Source organism: Pleurodeles waltl, chromosome 5 (assembly GCF_031143425.1).
Source record: "Pleurodeles waltl isolate 20211129_DDA chromosome 5, aPleWal1.hap1.20221129, whole genome shotgun sequence".
In the NCBI taxonomy this organism is placed as follows: Eukaryota; Metazoa; Chordata; class Amphibia; order Caudata; family Salamandridae; genus Pleurodeles; species Pleurodeles waltl.
The window spans coordinates 1,095,455,676-1,095,476,716 of record NC_090444.1 but is presented as its reverse complement, the minus strand read 5'-3'; the positions used below and the strand labels follow the sequence as shown (position 1 = coordinate 1,095,476,716).

Sequence of the window (21,041 nt, the reverse complement as noted above, 5' to 3'; positions counted from 1 at the left end):
TCGTTAAAAGGCATATTGAGAACTGCTTGCTGAATCTCTGGTTTAAATCCAGACGTTCGGAGCCATGCATGCCTTCTGATAGTTACAGATGTATTAATTGTCCGTGCAGCTGTATCTGCAGCGTCCATGGAGGAGCGGATTTGGTTGTTGGAAATGGTCTGTCCCTCCTCAACCACTTGTTTTGCCCTATTTTGTAGGTCCTGGGGCAGATGGTCAATGAGATGTTGCATCTCATCCCAATGGGCTCTGTCATAGCGCGCAAGTAGTGCCTGGGAGTTAGCGATGCGCCACTGGTTTGCAGCTTGTGCTGCGACTCTCTTACCAGCTGCATGAACTTGCGGCTTTCTTTATCTGGGGGTGGTGCGTCTCCAGATGTGTGGGAGTTGGCCCTTTTCCTAGCTGCTCCTACAACGACAGAGTCTGGTGGCAGCTGTGTAGTGATGAAAGCCGGGTCTGTAGGAGGCGCCTTATACTTTTTTTCCATCTTGGTGTGATTGCCCTACTTTTGACCGGCTCCTTAAAGATTTCTTTTGCGTGCCGGAGCATACCAGGGAGCATAGGCAGGCTTTGGTAGGAGCTGTGGGTGGAGGAGAGTGTGTTGAATAAAAAGTCATCCTCGACCTGTTCTGAGTGGAGGCTTACATTGTGAAATTGTGCTGCTCTAGCCACCACTTGAGAATACGCAGTGCTGTCCTCTGGTGGAGATGGCTTCGTAGGGTATGCCTCCGGACTGTTATCTGACACTGGGGCGTCGTATAAGTCCCATGCGTCTTGATCTTGGTCACCCTGGCTCATGGTGGTGTGAGCTGGGGAATGTGATGGAGTTTGTGCTGGTGAGACGTTAATCATGGGTGGAGGAGAGGGTGGTGGGGTAACTTTTTTCACCACTTTTGTTTGTGGTGTTTGTTCAGTTTGGAACTCCAATCTTCTCTTTCTTCTAATAGGGGGAAGGGTGCTTATTTTTCCTGTCCCCTGCTGTATGAAAATACGCTTTTGCGTATGGTCTACATCAGTTGAGTGTAGCTCTTCCTCAAACCTATGCTTTTGCATTTGGGAGGTTAGCGAGTGCTCTTCTGTATAAGAGCCTGAAACTGGGTCGGTTGCAGTTTGTTTTGGCACCGAAACCCTGTCTGCATCTTTTTTCGGCTCCGAGGTGACTTTTTTCTTTTTCGGGGCCGAAACCTCTCGGCGTCGATCTTCTTCGGTGCCGCTGTCTCGGCGTCGAGCCGTGTCTACACCGGCATCTCGGTGTCGATGCTTGTCTCCAGCACTTTCTCGGTCCCGAGAAGGCTGCGTGCCGGTGTCTCGACCGGAGTCGGACGATCTCGGCACTGTTTGGGCCTTTTTCGGTGCCGACGGTCGGTCACCGAATTTATGGGTCGAGCCATGGCCTGGTGGCAGTGGCGTCCCCTGGGCCTTGTAAATCTTCTTCTGAGTGGTTTTCGACGTCTTACTCACGGTTTGTGTATCGTCGAATCCTTCGGAGTCCGATTCTTGGATCGAAAAGGTTCCCTCCTCTTCTTGTTCCTCGAACTCCCGGTGGGCTGTCGGCGCAGACGCCATCTGAAGTCTTCTGGCTCGACGGTCTCGGAGTGTTTTTCGGGACCGGAACGCACGACAGGCCTCGCAGGTGTCTTCACTGTGCTCAGGTGACAGGAACAGGTTGCAGACCAAGTGTTGGTCTGTATAGGGGTATTTATTGTGGCATTTGGGACAGAAACGGGACGGGGTCCGTTCCATCGGCGTTCTTCTGCACGCGGTCGGGCCGACCAGGCCCCGACGGGGGATCGAAAAAATTACCCCGAAGGGCACCGGAGCTCTTCGATCTTAGACGCGGTGTTGAATCTAACTACGCCGATCCCGAACGCAACAATACCGACGAAAATCTTCCGAATTTAGCTATCTTTCCGTTCCGAAACTCGGAGCGACAGGAACACGTCCGAACCCGATGGCGGAAAAAAAACAATAGAAGATGGAGTCGACGACCATGCGCAATGGAGACAAAAGGAGGAGTCACTCGGTCCCGTGACTCGAAAGACTTCTTCGAAGAAAAACAACTTGTAACACTCCGGCCCAACACCAGATGGCGAGCTATGCAAAACATGCGTATCTACAGCGACAGATGCCATCGAACACAACATTACCATTAAACAGCCCTGCAATGGACACACATCACAGCACAATGGAAGGTCAAAGGCACGCACAATAGACAGAGACAAATAGACAAAGAGCACTATGCTAACAATATCTGCACAATAGGGATGGGGGCATCAGGAACACTCTGGGAAGGAGGCTGCACTGGGACACATATCACTTTGCACAGGCCCCTCAAAAACATGTACACAGGAAATGGCCCTCTATGTGTCTCAGGGACAAACAGCAATAGACCCAAATGTCATGTCCATCTGCACTATGTGGAAGTGCAACTCAACAAATCACATAGAACTCCAACTGCATGGGACATACCTCTACAGAAACTAGGTGCAAGACACACACAGCTAAATGGACACATGCACAGTCTAATGCAAACAAAGCTAGCTCCATTGTGCACACTCCATGTCTGCAGAAACAAAACACAAGCTGACACACATCAGTGAATACATAAGCCATTACAGGGGAACAAGTCTAACACCATACACATTGGATAACACAAAATGAAATACTTACCTGAACAAAGAGTACACAATGCCATGACACCAACAATGCATTTACACCCACATATGCATACACTCAACATATAGGGGGTTATTACAACTTTGGAGGCGGTGTTAATCCGTCCCAAAAGTGACGGTAAAGTGACGGATATACCACCAGCCGTATTATGAGTCCATTATATCCTATGGAACTCGTAATACGGCTGGTGGTATATCCGTCACTTTACCGTCACTTTTGGGACGGATTAACACCTCCTCCAAAGTTGTAATAACCCCCATAATCTTTGTCTTGGACACCACTACTGCCCACAGAGATACTGCAAACTACAACAAATGGATCTGCAAGCAAGCTGAAACACACACAACTGTAGGCACACAACACAAGTCACTCAGGAACTACATTGTGGTGATAAAGGAATTGCAGGACAAATGTGTACTTAAAACGAAACAACTTTTTCGGTTTATTTCAAAACCAAATGGGAAATGTTCAAAACCATTGGGCAGTCCAGAATTCATTGTCCATGCACATTCATGTGCTCACGCTTGATTCCCATTACTACCAGGGAACCTCTACATGAAGTGGGATCAAGGAGGGGGAATGATAGAACGGGGTTGGCAGACAAGGATCGTGCAGGGGGATACCCAGATGGATCCACCACCACTAGGAAGTGTCCACTGGAAGAGGAATCCACTGATGAGGAGGAGGATGATGATGATGTTCCAGTCCCCCCAGTGGCACTCCCCCCACCCTCCAGGCCACTGGGTCCCTCTGTATCAATGTTTCTTCACCCATTTTCCCATGGCCAGATGCTTCCCCACTTGGCTCTGCCCAGTCTCCTCCTCTTGCCAGTGCTGATGCTGCTCAGACAAAGAGGAATAGGGTAATCACATGTCCATGATCACACTTGAACTACAGCTTATTAGCAAACATTACCATGATGTCAAGTAGGCCCCAGCAAAAAACTCCACCGAAGTGTCCCATACATGTGCCATACCATATGCATGCATGCCATCTGAACTGTCAACAGTTGCCTGCAGGAAAGTCTGGATCTCAGACAACTACAATTGTATGGCTGAAGTTGTGCAATCACAATGGCTATTCAACAAGTAGGCAGCCTCATCACGCTCAAAGCTTTGCTCGACGGAGCAGACCTACCTCAGTTACCTGCTGTCATATTAGGACAATGCCAAATGCATTCGAACAGATCCCACACAAGGTCATGCACACATCTATTTGTCACATACCTAATGACCCAAGAATGAGAAATGATGCTCCAAAATCCTGCCATGTTGATGACAAAAGTACAATAGCCTGGAGAAGGTGACATGGAAATACCCATGTCACACTGGAAACATATCAACAATGTACACTTCACCATGTGAAATTTGTCCCAGTAGAGTGAAGGAGGTAGTATTAATGTTGCTCAGATAGGCCACACATGGCATGGAATTGAACACTGTAGACGTCATGTGCAAGATGTCAGGGAAAGATGTCCCCAAAATACACAACACAACAAATCAGCCAGCCTAGGGTAATCACCACTAATGTCTGGCATCCCTTACAATGACATACTCTGAGTGCTTCAGTAGAAGCCATTAGTCCTTTGCATGTTGGAGAGACACAGAAATTGCAAGGACTCATAGAAGGCCCTCAACATGTTGCCCAATGGGAAGCAACATCACTGTCCTCATTTTTGTCATGCAAACCCAGATGCCTGTCAGCGGATGAATGCCTCTACCCTACCGTGTTTTAAACATAACTGCAAGTCACTCCATGATGCATGCCAACAGTCAGGGCACAAACCTTAACCATTACACATGTGCAGTGCACTTTTCCATCTGATGCCACATCAAGGGCAACGATATTCACTTTGTGGCTCTAACCTCTAAGTCTACCTGTCAGGTCCCTCATTGCTACTGCAGTTGTACATTCCAAATGACATGCTATGACGCATGAGGGAATGTGTCAGGCAATAAGCAAAGGTGAAACACTCCTGTATGTGGCACAACCCGAAATGTATCCCCATTGCAAATGTGCTATTCCACAGTGTAAATGCACATATATGTGAGGGAATACAGACATCATCCCAACAACATAGGTAAACCATGCATGAAAGTGCAGTTTACAAATGTTTTCTGAAGGGAAAGGGACACATGCTGACATGTAGGCATAAGGAATGCTGGCAACAGTGACAGCACATAAATCATGTCAATGGACATTCCCCACTTATTAAGGGGAAGTAGTGATCTAGAGCTGCATCCAAATAATTATGTAAGCCCTGTCACTTGTATGTTGGACAACTTCACATTGCAGACTGCAGGGAGGCACCAGCACATCATACACTGAAGAAAACTAGCTTCTGGGTGGCAGATGCCAATATACACATTTACCCAGACACATGGCAGAGGAAAGTGATTCATCACCTACTTTGGCCTAGAACACTGAGAAGTAGTGATCTGTTGCATACAAATTACACATACTGCAACAACAAACAGTACATGATTGATCAATGTACACAGCATGTGTTGTCCCTGTATAACAACTGGTTTGAGGGTTCTGTCCTAGGTCCCTAGTCTAACGGGCAAGGCACATCAGTATACAACACATGACATGTCAACACAGTCTCTCATCTATTGTGTGACACAAGGCTCAACCCTAATTATCAGGGGGAGCTCTCAGAACCTCACTCAATCACTTGGCAATGGGGCAGGCAGGAATTTGCCCTGCACTCACCCCCTTTTGGCTACTTTGCTGCCCTCAAACGCCCATTAAGCTCCGGATAGGCCACTGACATAATGCGGGCCATGGGGGGGGGGGGGGGGGGTCATGGTCCGATGGGAACCCTTCCCATGTTGGGAGGGCAGCCTCAGCTGGGCCTCCGCGATCTTCCTGGCCCAGCATCTCAGGGCCTCCCACCTTTTTCTGCAGTGGGTGCTCCATCAGCTGTTGACCCCCAGGGTCCGCACCTTCTTGGAGATGACTCTCTGTTTCCCCTTCTTTTGATGCAAATTGATCTGCATAGATGCAAAAGACAAATCAAGAGATCATGTTCACAAGTTTCATCACAAATGGTTGAGTCACATACATTTCATTAACATCAAGCTAGAACTTTCCTATTTGTCAATACTCCCCAAGTGTGACACATACAAGCCAATAAATACCTGGCCATGACTACAGACATCTATTTCCCAATCTGAAGACCAACCAGCACCCTGCTCAGGCCCTACAATGACTAAGCAAGCTTACTGACATCATGTGGAACATGCTCTAACAACCTCACGGAAATGTGAGCGACTAAGATGCATCACACCTCTGTGGCTTCTGACAATCACACTCCTTAGGCATAAATGGACCAACACATTCACACTCTGTGAGAATGACTCTCTGCATACAGTCCCTATAGGCTACCGCCAGAGTACAAACTCTTACATCACACATGGGTAACAATAAAGGGACTGGCATGATCTGTACCTAAAGTGTCTAGCCTGTCCATGTGTGGACATTTGCAATAACAAATGCAGACTCATGCCACTTCAGGGGGTGGGGTTCTGTGATACGTATCTGTACCACAGAATACGCTTTCGGACATATGTGTCCATCATACAGGGATGGCATCCAACAAACAAAAGCACGCATTGTCCAGTTTCTGCTACTCAGCCACATATCATGATCTCCCAGGAATCAAAACACTGACTGTACTGTGGAAATGTAAGTTATGCAATAAGCCTGCACAGGACAAATATGACCTGTGTGAAGGTGATAACAGGGCTGTGGGAGTAAGGGACCTGTCATGAGTCAGAGACACACATTGACAATGATGCTAAATGCACATCTGTCACAGATTAGTAACTCACCCCTGTACCCATTTCTAATCTGATCGAAGAAATTAGGCATTCTGGGCAGCATATTACACCAGAGCCTCATGCTGCCCACATGACAGGATCTGCTGGGGTACAGGGAGTGGACACATTGCCACAGTTGCACAGCCACAGTGCCTCCACGCCAGCTTAGGCTAGGACCCATAAGGGGAGATACATGTGACAGGCCCGGGTCTCTGCAGGCTCAGCAGACAGAACCTACATGACACTACATTTCCATCACTTCCATGCATTACAGTACATTATGATGCCAACAGCAAATTGGCATGTGGTGTGTGTGGCAACCAGAAGGGTAGTGAACGTGATGACATGCCTTACAGAAAACAGTCTAGCAACACCAGATGTGTGAAGAAATCTCTGTGGCAACATACACATAGCTCACATTACTCACACCTGACATACAACATGCATACTCAGCTCATGCCGTCATGCACATACATGTTGTCTAACATATACAACAATCATGAGGGAAGATGTCAGTGAATGGCTGTAATGTCACCCCACCCAGTTGTGTGCATCCAACACAGGGTGGATCTAGGAACACAAAAAACATACACACCACAATGTGAATGAACTCAACTTATGGCACTGGCCACCAATACCTGCACATTGACCCTCCCATTGATGCCACACAGACCGCACCTACAGGCACACAAGTATACAATCTGGCTAACATGGACACAATCTAGCCTGTGAGGAGGGAACGTATGGTGAAATACAGAGAGAACTGTGCACATGAGGCACTTACCTGCTCCTCTGGTGCACAACAGATTTGTATATACAGGGGTAGGACATTGTTAACTAGCCTCTCCAGCTCCGCAACGTAGCCGGTCGTCACCACCGGGGACACAGCCACTGACCCGCGACTGCCACTGGCAACAAGGTTAGCCTATGACAGTGTCCGCCATGGTTGAATCGCCTACCTCCATTATGACTTTGGCCGGCCTTTGCGGCCAGTTCTTAATATCCAGTGGAGTAGGTCAGGCAGCCATCATTTCAGAGGCTTCAAAAACTGTGCCACACCTCCGAAAATGTTGTTTTGAGCACACAAACATGCTTATCGTGTCTTGTCATTTAGGCCCTACTACTCAAATAGCATTGTATAATGCTGCAGGGCACAGCTGGCAATATACAGTAGGGCACAGTCCGTCCCCGTCAAAGGTCATTTTTGAGGTCGGGACATCCAGTCACATTCCAAGGGGCATTTGTGATTCACTTTTTTGATCTAGAAACATAATGTGCACACAAGTGGCAAACCAAGGGGGTCACATGTGACCCTTGTGTTATTAGCAGCTGTGATGTGTACTGTTTGTCATGTCCACCCCTTCTAAATTGTCTTGTCACGTTATCATTAACATGCATCATGTATATAGATGGGGACACAATGACTAATGTCAGAACTCATTTCTTTTCATATATAGGTACCCAGCGAGAGGGAGGATGCGACAACCACATGTCTACTGTCCACTGCCAGATCTTCAGACCATGGAAGAACGCCACATACTCCGTCTTTACCATCTGAATCGTCAAACAGTAGTGGACTTATGTCATCAGTTGGAGCGAGATTTGATGCCAGCTATCCAACCAGCATACCATCCATTGTACAAGTCGTGCCAGTGTTGCACTTCCTAGCCACAGGGCCCTTCTGACATACAGTGGCCCTATCTGCTGGTATGTCCCAACGTATGTTTAGTCTGGTGTTGAAGGGTGTCCTCTTAGCAATGTTGAAACAAACTGACAGCTACATCCAGTTTCCCCAACGTGAAGATTTACCCTACGTAAAGGCTGACTAATGGTTTTGCACGCATCCCACATGTGGTGGGGTCTATTGATGGCACACATGTTGACTTGGTCCCACTGCATACCAATGAACAAGTACACCACACCAGAAAGAACTTCCATTCCATCAACATCCAAGTTGTATGTTTGGCGGACCTATACATGACAGTTCTGTGCCCATTATCTGGATTCAGTCCATGAATCATTCATTGTGTGGAACAGCACTATCCCCTAGCTGATGTCACAAATGTATCCAGAGAGGGCCTGGTTGGTTGGTAAGTCACATCTGTTGTGTTTGTGTGTGCGCAATGTCTGCGCCACAATTCAGATAAGAGGGACGTATTGTTGCACATATGTCCCATTCCTTAACAGGAGACTCTGCATATCCAAAGCATTTGTGGTTGCTGATGCCACTAAGGAATCCAACTACGCCAGAAGAAGTCCGCTTCAATGAGTCCCATGCAAGGACAAAGTGGGTAGTGGAGCAGGATTCTGGGCTCCTGAAGGTTAGATTTAGGTGTCTGGACTGCACTGGGGAAGCTCTCCTCTACTCACCCGGAATAGTGTCAGATCATGGAGGCATGCTGCATGCTCCACAACATTGTCCTGTGGAGGAGGGGGGCCTGCAGTGCCACCGGGTGAGCCTCCTGAACTGCCAAGTGAGGATGACAGTGGTGAAGAGGAAGGAGCTGATTTGCGGGAAGATCTCATCAATAGCTACTTTTCATGAGTGTAAGTATGTCATGTGATGTAATGTCGGTGACTGTACTGAAAACTGTAGTTGTCAGAATTTGTGGAGTAAAGTGTTTTGGCAAAACACTGGGGAGCTAATGCTCTGCAATATTCAGCCAAAGGGTGCTTGAAGAGTTAGCCTATCACATATCCCCAGCTTTAACGTAGCTGCTTTGTTTAAGTCTCATTGCAATGTAATTTCCCTTCCAGATACTTGCTATGTGATTTGTGTTTATAGTTGTTTTCAAGTCTATTGTCCTTGTTTTTTCTTAGTGCAGGTACCTTTACCATGATATCCTCATGTGGAAATTTCAGGGTTGTGACAATGGCAGGTATGTTAAGCTGTTCCAATGTAGGAAGTGGACATGGATTGTTCCAGGTAATGTAGGTCACAGATTTGGGGTGCTTGAGAACTGTGCAAAGGCAGCTTGAACAGTGTTTGGGTGGAAGGTCTGAAGTGCACATAATACTTGTTTTTTTGTGCTGTGTTGGGCTGATTACATCATGTGTGTGATCATGTGGGCATTAAATATGTTGTCATCAAGTGCAAACCAGGCATTCACCCTTCACATAGGCTAAACACTCTTCTTTTATGACCTGTATGTAGCAGTAGATGTGTTTCATCATTGCAGCCCACAGTGCCTGTGCCACAACACTGGCATATGTTTGTCTAATACCACTAGATGCAAGGTCATTGGATCATAATGGACCTGTGATCAAGGACTGTTGTACTAACCTGTGTCTGGACCTTGGTCTGTGTGATGTTTGATTTCTTTGGTTTGATATGTGATAAGGCTCAAGCTGGTGACACCATTCACTTCTCTGTTTGCCTATGCTACATGACAATGGCCGAGAAGGCCCTTCCTTCTGTGGTCTCGGAGGCTGTACCTTGGTGTGTCTATCTTAACACAATATGATTCAGCCATTCTTGCCTATGGCAGTCCAGATATATGGACAGCCTATGTGCAGCCTATGTGCTGTACAGTGAAATAAAATGTTTGGTGTGACCAGACACTTGCAGCAATGTGTTGGTGTGTGTTGCTAGTAATCCTTTCCAGGACACTATACCTGTTAAATATACCTCCTTGCATTTGCATTTTGTGTCTTCCTCATTTACTTCACATAGCCTTACATCTCTACATAGCAAAATGTAGAACAAAAGCAAGCAGACAATTACTTTGTGATAGGTGGATTTATTAAAAGAACTGCACTTTAAAGGTGATTTTGTGCATTGTCAAAAAAACAGTGAAGGGTTCAGTCATGGTGGATGAGATCATTGGAGTGGAAGCCACACAACTGTCAGTCCAATGTCCAGTGTACTCCTCCCATAGGAAATGGAAGATGGGTGAAAAACATTCAACAGAGTGAATATGTGGCACACAAAGGAGTTCCTTTAGGAAGGTTTCACTTGCTAGCAATGGTTGGTGTCTTGCCATCTGCACCACCTGGATTGCTTGACGTCCCTGCTTGCTTGGGGGGTGATCTGCTGCTACAGAGGCAGGGGTGTCTGTGGCAGGATCTTCCACTGAGAGTGCCTCTCTTCCAGTGCCTGGCACAGATGAAGAACCTGGTGTTGCTGCACCAAAGGAAGGGGTGGATTGTTGGTGAAGATCCCTGATCAGGGTACTTTTAATGTCCCTGAACAACCGTGTTAGGGAGGCCAGGTTGGTAATGGTTGTCTCCCACTGTTGAAGCATATACCTATGGATGTCCCTCTGCAGCTGCTTGACCTCCCGGTGTTCTGAAAGTTCCACACCCATCACACCTTGGGTCTCCTGATAGACCTTAAAGACGTGGTTTATGGTGTTCTGGCCAGGAGCATCCTCAGTTGCCTCACCCTGTTGGCCCACAACATCACTCCCACCGACTCTACCCCCCACGGGCCTATGCCTCTGCCACAGGGTGCCACTTACTATTGGTTCCACAACTGTTAAACATGTCAGCCTTAGGATTCGCTTCCCCCAAACCTTTTGTCTGCTTGCCTCCATTTTGTCTGGGTTTTGCTCTGTTGGCCTTAGGACTCTGCACTTTACCACTGCTGACCAGTGCTGAAGTGTGTGTGCTCATTCTCCTCAACATGATCTGATTGGCATACCTAATTTACATATAAGTCCCTTGAAGAGTGTTATAACATATACCGCAGGACTGTAAATTAAATGCTACTAGTGGGCCTGTGGCACTTATTGTGCCACCCACTTAAGTAGCCTCTTAAAACCTGTCCCAGGCATGCCATTGCAGCCAGAAGGCAGTGTCCCACTGCCATATTGACCTGGCATTTAAAACCCCTTGGTAAGCCTTAAACTCCCCTTTAATTACATGTAGGTCACCCCTAAGATGGGCCTTAGGCAGTGCAGAGCCAGGGTGCTGTGTAATAAAAAGGTAGGCAATGCACTTTTTATTTTTACATATCCTAGTAGTGAAAAAAACTATCAAATTTGTTTTCTCACTACTGAGAGGCCTACCCCTACCATAAAGTAACATTGGGGATTCCCTATTAAAAATAATACACTGTAATTCGTAAACCAGAGGTAGTAGATATGTCATATTTGGTACATATGAACTTGTAAAGATAAACCCTCTTTAATGGCAAAGATGGACTTATCATTACAAGTTTGAAAATGCCACTTTTAAAACGTTGGCATTTTCCTGCCCTTAGTCCTCTGTGCCTATAACCTGCCTTAGGTCATATGACTGGGTGAAACTGACAGTTGGGCCTTTGTGAATTCACTTCAGAGTCACATAATAGGGGGATTAGCAAAATCTGAATGGACCATTACCTGACTTGATGGGGGGAGGGGGTGGAGCTAAGCACAGCTCCACATGCAACTGAACAGGCTGGGCTCTGCCACCACACAATAGGCTTAATGACCCTACACTGTCAGTGCAGGCAGCCAGGGGAGGCAGAGAATTCCTGGAACTTAGAGGACTCTTCTGGAAGTGTCTCCCAATTTCTAGGGGCAGGGGCACAAGGGTATAAAACTGGGACTCTCAGACCTGCTCCTTAGTTCACTATTGGAACTGTGGAAGGATTCTCTGAGGACTGCCTGTTGTTGCGACCTGCTTTGCACTCTGCTAAACTGCTACTGTACCTGGAAAGACTGCTTCTGCTGCCTGGAGCCTGCTTGGGACCTTCAGAGACCTGCCCTGCTGCAGATCCCTATGCCACCACCTACAACCAGGACTCCAGGCGTGATTCCAAGGGCTAATTCAGCTGGTCTCCTCTTTCGAGCTACAGGGACATAACAGGCTCCCACCGTTTTAAACCTGCACCTGGATCCAGCCTTAGTGAGTCTTGCACCACCAAGATATCTCAACCCTCTCTTGGACCCTTGGTTATAGTGCTAAAGGTGCCCAGGTGGCCATTTTCTAAAACTGAGGACTTACTATTTTGAACCTTAAACTTTAAAAAAATCATACCGCTGGTTTTACTAATTGGATTTTGATGGTTTTGGTGTCAAATATTGTATTGACATTTTCTAAATTTTTCTAAACTGGTCTGGGATTTTTATTGTGTTATGGTTTCACTGTGTTGCAGCTTGTGTCTTGTGTACTGCATAAGTGCCTAACACATTGCCTCTAAGGTTTGCCTGACCACTTTTTATGCCTAGCTACCCCAGGTTAAGAACAGGCTAATTTAGTGACTTTTTGTGGTTCACCCTGCAAGGGGTTGTGGTAGCTTGACCAGAGCTCACTTCCCAGTCAACCAACAACCCAATTTCTCACAAGGACCATCATTGTCCAAGGTGTTGTGCTAGGACTCAGGATCCTGGACTGGGCAGCACAGAATGGTTGCCACTGTCCTAGAAACACCAGCTGGGGGCGAATGGCTGCCTACGATGTCGAGGCAATCGGGCTGGGAACTGTTGATGTGGAGACAGTGAGACTCACTGTTGGGGTCTGACCAGGTTGTCCAGATGGGCCTGAACCGTCCTCCACATCCAGGAGTGTCTCCTTCATTTAGAGCTTCATCCATGGGGGTAGTGGCAGTCTCGTCTGTGGCCTCTGAGTGCCCAATGGCAGCTCGACCTGTTTATGTGAAAGATACAATGTTACTGGTTATAATCTGACATCTAACTCCAACCGTTTACAGTGACATTTTGCAAAGTCTGTGTACATAGTTGATTTACAGGTTACCACTTTTGTGACAGGTACCCATGCTATTGGTTGTACTGACCTGACATTTGTGAAGCATGCCAATTCCATTTAACTCAAGCAACTGCTGGATTTAGCAGGTCATTAGCACTTGGCAGGATGGGCAGAGATGTATATCTTGCCACCAGTGCAGGCAAAACAGTGGCTGGGTAGGATGTGGCTTGGACCATTTTGAGGCCTAGCTGATTGTTATGCAGGCAAACCCAGGAGTTTGTGGGATATGTGAATTTAGTAATCGTGGTCAGTGAATGTGTCTGCTGCCAAAACCATTCTGGTGATGCATCTTGAGGCCTTGGGGATCACTTTTGTTGCATACTGGGTGAGCTGTCCTTCCTGTTCTCAATAGTTTCATCTTGGCTTAGCAGTTCAAGATGGAGCTACGTGGCCAGTCACATCTGTGAGTTGAGCATGATCTGTATCTTGGTCCTCCCAGTTGAGTAAACACTCTTTGAGAGTGAGCAGGCAAGGGTTTTTGGACAAGTGACCACTGTTCTGCTATTTGAAGTTACTTGAACAGTGCCTCCTGGGAGTTGCATTCAGGTCCCTCCCTCTAGTTCCCAACACTTGGCAAATGTTATCCTCCCAAGTGAGTAAACTTCATTTGAGAGTTCACTAACAGATGCTATGGGGCAAGTGGACAATGGGCTGGTGATTGGAGTTAGCGAAACAGGGCCGACTGGGCCGTGCATTCAGGTCACTCCCTCTTTTTTCCAACACTAGACCAATGTTATTCCCCCAGGTGAGTAAACTTTATTTGAGAGTTCACTAACAGATGCATTGGGGCAAGTGGACACTGGTCTGGTGATTGGAGTTTGCAAAACAGGACCAATTGGGCTTGGCTTTCAGGTCAATCCCTCTACTTCCCAACACTAGGCAAATGTTATCCTCCCAGGTGAGTAAACTTCATTTGAGAGTTCACTAAGGAATGTATTTGAGCAAGTGAACAGTGGGCTGGTGTGTGGAGTTAGTGACACAGGGCCTGTTGGGAGTTGCAGTCATGTAACTAACTCCCAGTACTACACACACTATACAAATGGTTTCCTCCCAGGCAAGTACACTCCAATAGAAAGTTAAGACACAGGGGTCTTTGGAGGAGAGAACACTGGTCTATTGCTTGGAGTTAAAGAAACAGTGTCTCCTAAGAGTTGCAGTCCTGTCACTCTCACTACTCCCCAATACATGAAATATTATCCCCCCCAGGTGAGTAAACTTAATATGGGAATGGTCAAACAGTGGCCTTTGGAGAAGAGAACACGGTGATGGTGTTTGGAATTACAGATACAAGGCATGCAGAAAGTTGCAGTCATGTCACTCATTCTAGTGCACACACTTGAACAATTTTAGCCCCTTAGTGAGCACGCTTCAATTGAGAGTTCACTAACAGATGTATTTGAGCAAGTGAACACTGGTCTAGTGTTTGGAGTTAATGAAACAGAGCCTGCTTGGAGCTGCAGTCATGTCACTGTCTCTAGTACACACACCACACACAATAACCTCCCAGGTGAGTACATTTCATATGGAGTTACCAGACAAGGGTATTTAGAGGAGGAAACACTGTACTGGTGGTTTGATTAACAATAACAGTGCCTCACGGCCTTAGCAGTCATGTGAGTTCTTGTACTACACACACTATACAAATGTTATCCTCCCAGGTGGTTACACTTCAATTAGGAGTTCACAAACAGGGGTCTTTGGAGAAGAGGACACTGGACAAGCTGAGTGTAGTAACAGTAGCAGTGTCTCCTGGCATTAGCAGTCATGTCAGTCCCTGTACTACACACACTTGACAAATGGTTTCCTCCTAGGTGAGTACACTACAACTTGGAGTTACCATAAAAGGGTATTTGGAGAAGGAAACACTTGTCTGTTTGGCGTTGGAGAACAGTGCCTGCTGGGAGTTGTAGTCATATTAGTCCCTGTGCTACACACACTATACACAGATGTTGTTCTCCCAGGTGAGTCTACTTCAATTGTGAGATGCCAGACAGGGGTCTTTGGACAGGTGGACACTGGGCTGTGAAGTGAAGTGACAGTGAAGGTGGCAAAAGGTGAGCAGTGAGCATGCACAACACAGCATTTTGGTGACATTTTCTATTGTTGTGACTTACCAGACTCCACTTCCCCAGGTATTCCCATCAAGCCCTCAGGATGCAGGATGGCAAAAGATCTCCTCCCAGGGATAGATCTGTAGGGGAGGAGTGGGAGTGCCACCACCAGTCTTCTTGGCCTTCAGCTGGTGCTTGGAGACCAGGGAACAGACCTTGCCCCTGAGGTTGTTCCACCACTTCTTGATGTCCTCCTTTGTGAGCTTGGTGGTGCCTACAGCATTGACTATGTTGCCTATCTTGTCCCACATTTCCATCTTCCTATTGAGAGTAGTGTGCTGAGCCTGTGCTTCGAACAATTGTGGCTCTACTCTTATGATTTAATCCACCATGACTCTAAACTCTCAGTGAAACGGGGATTTTTAATACGTGCCATGGTGGAAAAAGAAATACGGGTGACAGTGACATACAACGGGGGAAGTGCAAAAGGGTGTGACTGGACAAACGTATGTGCTGGGTGTGAAAAGAGATGGTGAGAAAAAAGTGTTGCCTATTATCTGTGCTGTATGGTGAAGAATTTGCTCTGGCTTCAGTGTTTTGCGCTGTAAATGGAGAGGATTGTAGTGTGTGAAGTGGTGTGTTTTATAGCACCCTTTGCTGGTTTGTCCAGTGTGGCAATGTATATCAGCTGTGATGTATTAAAATCCATCCAATGTGCTGTTGTGTATTATTCTGGTGACCACAGACCACCGTGGTTCTGACTGCCATTGGCTGACCACAATGGGTGCCTGCCACTGCAACTTTGGACTTGTAATACGGTCAGTGGTTGGTCTCTGTGCTATCAGTGCCGGAGTTCAAACTGCCTATTTCCAGCCCTCCGCGCTACTGCCGATCTGCCTTTTTTGCCTGGGGGTCGGCAGTCCTGCCTGTGTAACTCGTAATATGGCGGTCTGTAAGACCGCTAGCATGGCAGTTTTTTTGGGACCACCAAACTCATAATGAGGCCCATAGTCTGTTAATTACTTTAATGATTTAAACACTCTGTCACAAGATTACCATATTGTTAAAAACACAATCTGTTAATGAGCAGCAACACAGTATGTTATTTAAAGGCAAGCAGAACCGTAAAACCTTTTGGCCACAAAATTTGCATTTTGACTAACTCAAAGCATTCATGGTTCGTCTATGGTATACAGAGGTCTTTTTCGCCATTGTGTTAACAAGCAGGTCAAGCAAGGACATACCTGGTGACTGGAGTTTGAAGAACTACCTTGAGCTGTACTGCCCACGAGAGAATCTAAGAAAGCCTGGTCTGCCGCTGAACTGCCACTATAGGGACCGTTCTTGCCATCTGCCAGAATCTAAAGAGTAAGAAAAAAAGCGATTACAATGATATGACAATTTCCCTAAATTTTGTGCAGCACTTGTGAAAAGTCTCACAATTTAAAACATAAGGCTGGGAGGTGGATGCACCACGACAAGGTATGAGCAGGGAGTCTTGCTGCACCTGTCTAAGACAGGTCAGGATTCACAGGTCAGGATTCAATAGCAGAGCATAAGAGCCGCCAATTCACACTGAGTAGATCTGAAGGTTTGTTACTTTGTAAGAGAGAGGCGGGATAGCACTGGACGAGGATTGGAGAGTTGAGTTTACAGCAGTACACTGTGGCGAAAGGGCTGCTGTGGGGAAGCGCATGGTTAACACAATAGGAAAACAACTGTCATTTTAATGTGCACAGTCATGCTTAGAGATTTAATTTCCCTGCATGACCTTAACCCTTTCTATCCAAAGTTTTCTTTTTAACGAGTATTCAGCAGCTATGTACGTAGTACTAATCTAGCCCTAGAAGACTCTGCAAGTGTGTGTGGTCACAATTAACAGCGTTAGTGTAGTGAAATAAACGTAACGTGCTTCCCACAAGGTGCAATTAATGTTATCATGTAGCATAAGATGGTGTATGTTTTCATATCTGAATTGGGTGTTATGGTTTTGCAGTGGAGTGTGTATTAGCGATAACAAAGAGAAAGACAGCCAGAAGGTGCAGGTTCCTGCCCATAAGCTGTGCACAACTATTGCTCTATTAAACACTCTGTCAGGGCCCTAAAATAAAACAAAAATATGATGTAGTCTAACCTTTAGTAGAGCCTTTTGCGTCACAAAGGTCTTCAGAATATGACAGTTTGTGTTTATGTTAATCACAATTTAATGATTAAACTTAGAAAACTACACTGATATGCAATTTAAATGTGCACTTGCTTATATTTCAGAGTTCGAATTTTGGTGGCGTTTTAATTTAATCACATGATTAGAGGGATGCAATTGATGTTATAATGTATTTAGACTCTAGACTTACAGTGCATATTCAAAATGATATTGGATTTCTAATAATTAGTAAATGATTAATGAGTTTAATAATATGTGCTAAAGTGAGAGAAGTGGTATTCTGTGTGTACTTAATGAAATGCAGTAGCAAAGCTTTTTTCTTCTGAAATGAAATGTATTACTCATATTAATGAATTATTACTAATGCAGAATTTATACATTTGTATATTACATGCTTCACTAAAATGTATTGATTAAATGCATTATTGTAATTCCCCTGTGTTAGCATGAGTGAGTGCTGTTGAAACTTGTAATTTGTGACCATGCTAGAAATGCTGATTCATTTCCTAAGATACTTTATTTTAGGGTATGTCCTCATGAGAAGCTTAGCTAGTTGGTAATAGGCTCTACTGTTTAAGTATAGAAAGAATGTAGCATGATGTACTTGACAGAAGAACACTGTGAAGCATGGATTGACCTTGTGTATAATTGTTTCAAACTTGCATGGAGTTATACAGATGGCTAATGTTCTCATGACAGACCTGCCACAGAACTGGAGTGTTTCAACTTGGAGTTTGGTGATCAATTACTATTGGAAGATACCCCTGCAATGTGACATGAACTGATTTCTTTGACAAATGAGAAATCTTTCTCATTCTGAGCAGTCCCCGCAGTACCCAGCAGCTTGCAGAGAGCTCCTGATGCTTGCAGACATCTTGCTGATCCTGATGCTCTGCTGATGAAGAGTCCCTGAATGCTGCAGCCTTGGAGAGGTGTATCTTTCTCTCTGTCATTCGCTTTGAAATGCCTTTTTAAACTTAGAAACCCTTTTATTTTCCCCTTCAGAAGACTCCACACCGAGCATCTGATATGCTGACGCTTTCCCTTTTTTTCTTTTTTTGCTTAACTCAGTTCGTGATCTGAGTCAGAGATTATCTTTCTCCAAATTATTATTTCCCTTTTATGCTTTTTGTATTTTACCCCCATGTGTTTCTCCCCACATATGCACTTCCATGATTTTGGTTAGTTGTACCATTGACTTGTATCCAGCTAATGATTATTGATTCTGTTAATCTGAAGTGACTGATGATTATTAACTCTGAGCAACGTATATTCTTATTAATGATATGCATTCTACTTGAATGCTTACTTTTATTAATGTACACCAAAATCTAGTTCAACGTCTTGGACAAACCCTGATGATTATGTACCTTTATAACTTGGTTTTGCTCATTGTCTACATGACTTTGAGCTTGTGTTTGTAGTAAATATTAACTTTATTTCCTAATTAACGTTTTCCTTCCGTGGCCGCAATGGTCATGGTATTTAAATTGTTTGTGGTAGTGCTGAAATTCTGTTGATGGCTCTACCACACCACTTACTGGGTCCAAACATTCATCCACGTTGAAGAGCATCGATTCCTGCAAAGGATGAAAATACTACATCAGTTCTGGTAGTACAGTTATCGTTTCGCACCATAAGGGGGAGGAACCATTTCTGTTTAGTTATGTAGGACTTATCCCATGCAATTTCTCATGCTAAAGATCGCCCACCCAAAATGGTTTGTTCTGAAGATTGATGTAAGTTTCAGTGTTGTGCATACAAATGACCGGAGCATGAGTTTAAATAGGGTTTTGTGCTTGCGATGCTTTGGCTTCAAGATTGTGTTGAAGTGCAATGTGATGAAGTGTTTTACGGAGTCATCGTACTTAAGGACACGTGGTGATTTTTGCTGAAAAGTGTCCATGGTTGTTGTTGACAGGTCCGTCATGGCCTAAGATCCCTGGATAACGCACAAGTGTAGAAGACACTAGTTAATTTATTTTCTGCAGGAAGGTACTGGTCATGAGATCAGTGACAGTGCCAACAGTTTTCCTTGAATGAGCGTGAGTTGTTGGTTAATATTTAGTGAATCCAAGGCTGATGAAGGATCTGTATCAACTGAAGTGAGAACTGCTGGTCAAGTTTCATTCATTGTGTATTTGTGAAAGCTACAGTTGCGTAAGTTAAGCCCATACAGCTTTGAAGTGCTTGAATTCCTACCCGTAATGTTTAGACAGGTTGTTATTTTTTGCTTGCAATATTTTGCATTAGGTGTGAGTAAGCGATTGTGCGAAAGACAATTGTGAAGTGATAGCAGCTGTTGAACGAAGTGAATGTGATGTCATATTGTGTTACACTTGTATAGGTCGGTTAGTGTGCAGCCGCGCTAGTATTGGTGGACAGTGCCACGTTGTTATTGGCTGAGAACAGTGAGAGCAAAGGATTGAGGGATTGAAATTACTCCCCGATTCGATCGCGAGTTGTGGAATTAATTGAATTGGACCGAAAATGAAATTTATCAAAGCATTAAAGGGTGCGTTAGGGGAGATTATTTATTCCAGTTAGAGAAAGTATAGAGGCACTACCCGAAGGAACTCCAGGTTATATTGTGTTGTCACTAGCTTTTCCCCGATACGGAAATGTTGGACCTGGCCCTTTTTGCAGGGTTATACCCAAACTTTTTGCCATCTTCCTCATATTTTTCTGACTTTTTTTTTTATGGCTTTAAGACTCTGGGCACTTTACCACTGCTAACCAGTGCTAAGGTGCAAATACTTTCTGTCTAAATTGTACTGGTTATTGGTTTATCCATGAAAGGTATATCTGATTTACTATTAAGTCCCTAGTAAAGTGCACTAGAGGTGCCCAGGGCCTGTAAATCAAATGCTGCTGGTGGGCCTGCAGCATGATTCTGCCACCCACATGAGTAGCCCTGTAAACATGTCTCAGATCTGACACTGCAGTGTCAGTGTGGGTAGTTTTAAACTGCCATTTCGACCTGGCAAGTGCACCTACTTGCCAGGCCCGAACTTTCCTATTTACTACATGAGGGTCACCCCTAAAGAAGGCCAAAGGCAGCCCATTGGGCAGGGTGTAGTGTATTTAAAAGGTAGGACATGTACTGGTGTGTTTTACATTTCCTGATAGTGAAATACTGATAGATTTGATTTTCATTATTGCAAGGCCTATCTCTCCCATAGGGTAACACGTGACTGCCTTGAAATATCTTTTAAGTGTAACTTCCCATTGGGAGCACATACAGATATGCAGTATGGGGGTCTCAGAACTCACAATTTAAACTACATCTCTTGGAGAAGTTGGTTTTTGAACTGTGAGTTTGAAAATGCCACTTTTAGAAAGTGGGCATTTTCTTGCCTAACTATTCTGTGCCTTTGCCTGTCTGCTAAATACACGTCTGGGTCAGGGTGACAGTAGGGCTGTTTGTGCATTAGCTCTTGACAGTCACACAAAATGAATTGAGGTGTGCCCTGGATAGCCTGGTGGCCCATCACCAGGCTGATGGGTTTTCCTGAGCTAAAGTGGTGGAAGGAGCTGACACTTGTACCTGAATATGACTGTGCCTTCCCTCACACACACACAAAGCAGTCTCCAACCCACTGGAGTGTGTCTGGGGTCAGGGAAGGGAAGGCAGGG

At 45.4% G+C, this 21,041-nt stretch overlaps 1 protein-coding gene across 2 annotated transcripts in view; it reads right to left on the bottom strand.

Annotated features, from left to right (window-relative positions):
• The window catches only part of SNX9 (sorting nexin 9), an 844,750-nt gene that overhangs the window by 538,946 nt on the left and 284,763 nt on the right, over nucleotides 1–21,041 (bottom strand). The window contains exon 4 of one of the 2 annotated variants that reach the window (XM_069235304.1): nucleotides 16,486–16,602. The exons of the other annotated variant lie outside the window; for it this stretch is intronic. Coding sequence (XP_069091405.1) covers nucleotides 16,486–16,602 — 117 coding nt within the window. The remainder of the gene's footprint in view (nucleotides 1–16,485; nucleotides 16,603–21,041) is intronic. 2 annotated transcript variants of the gene reach the window in all.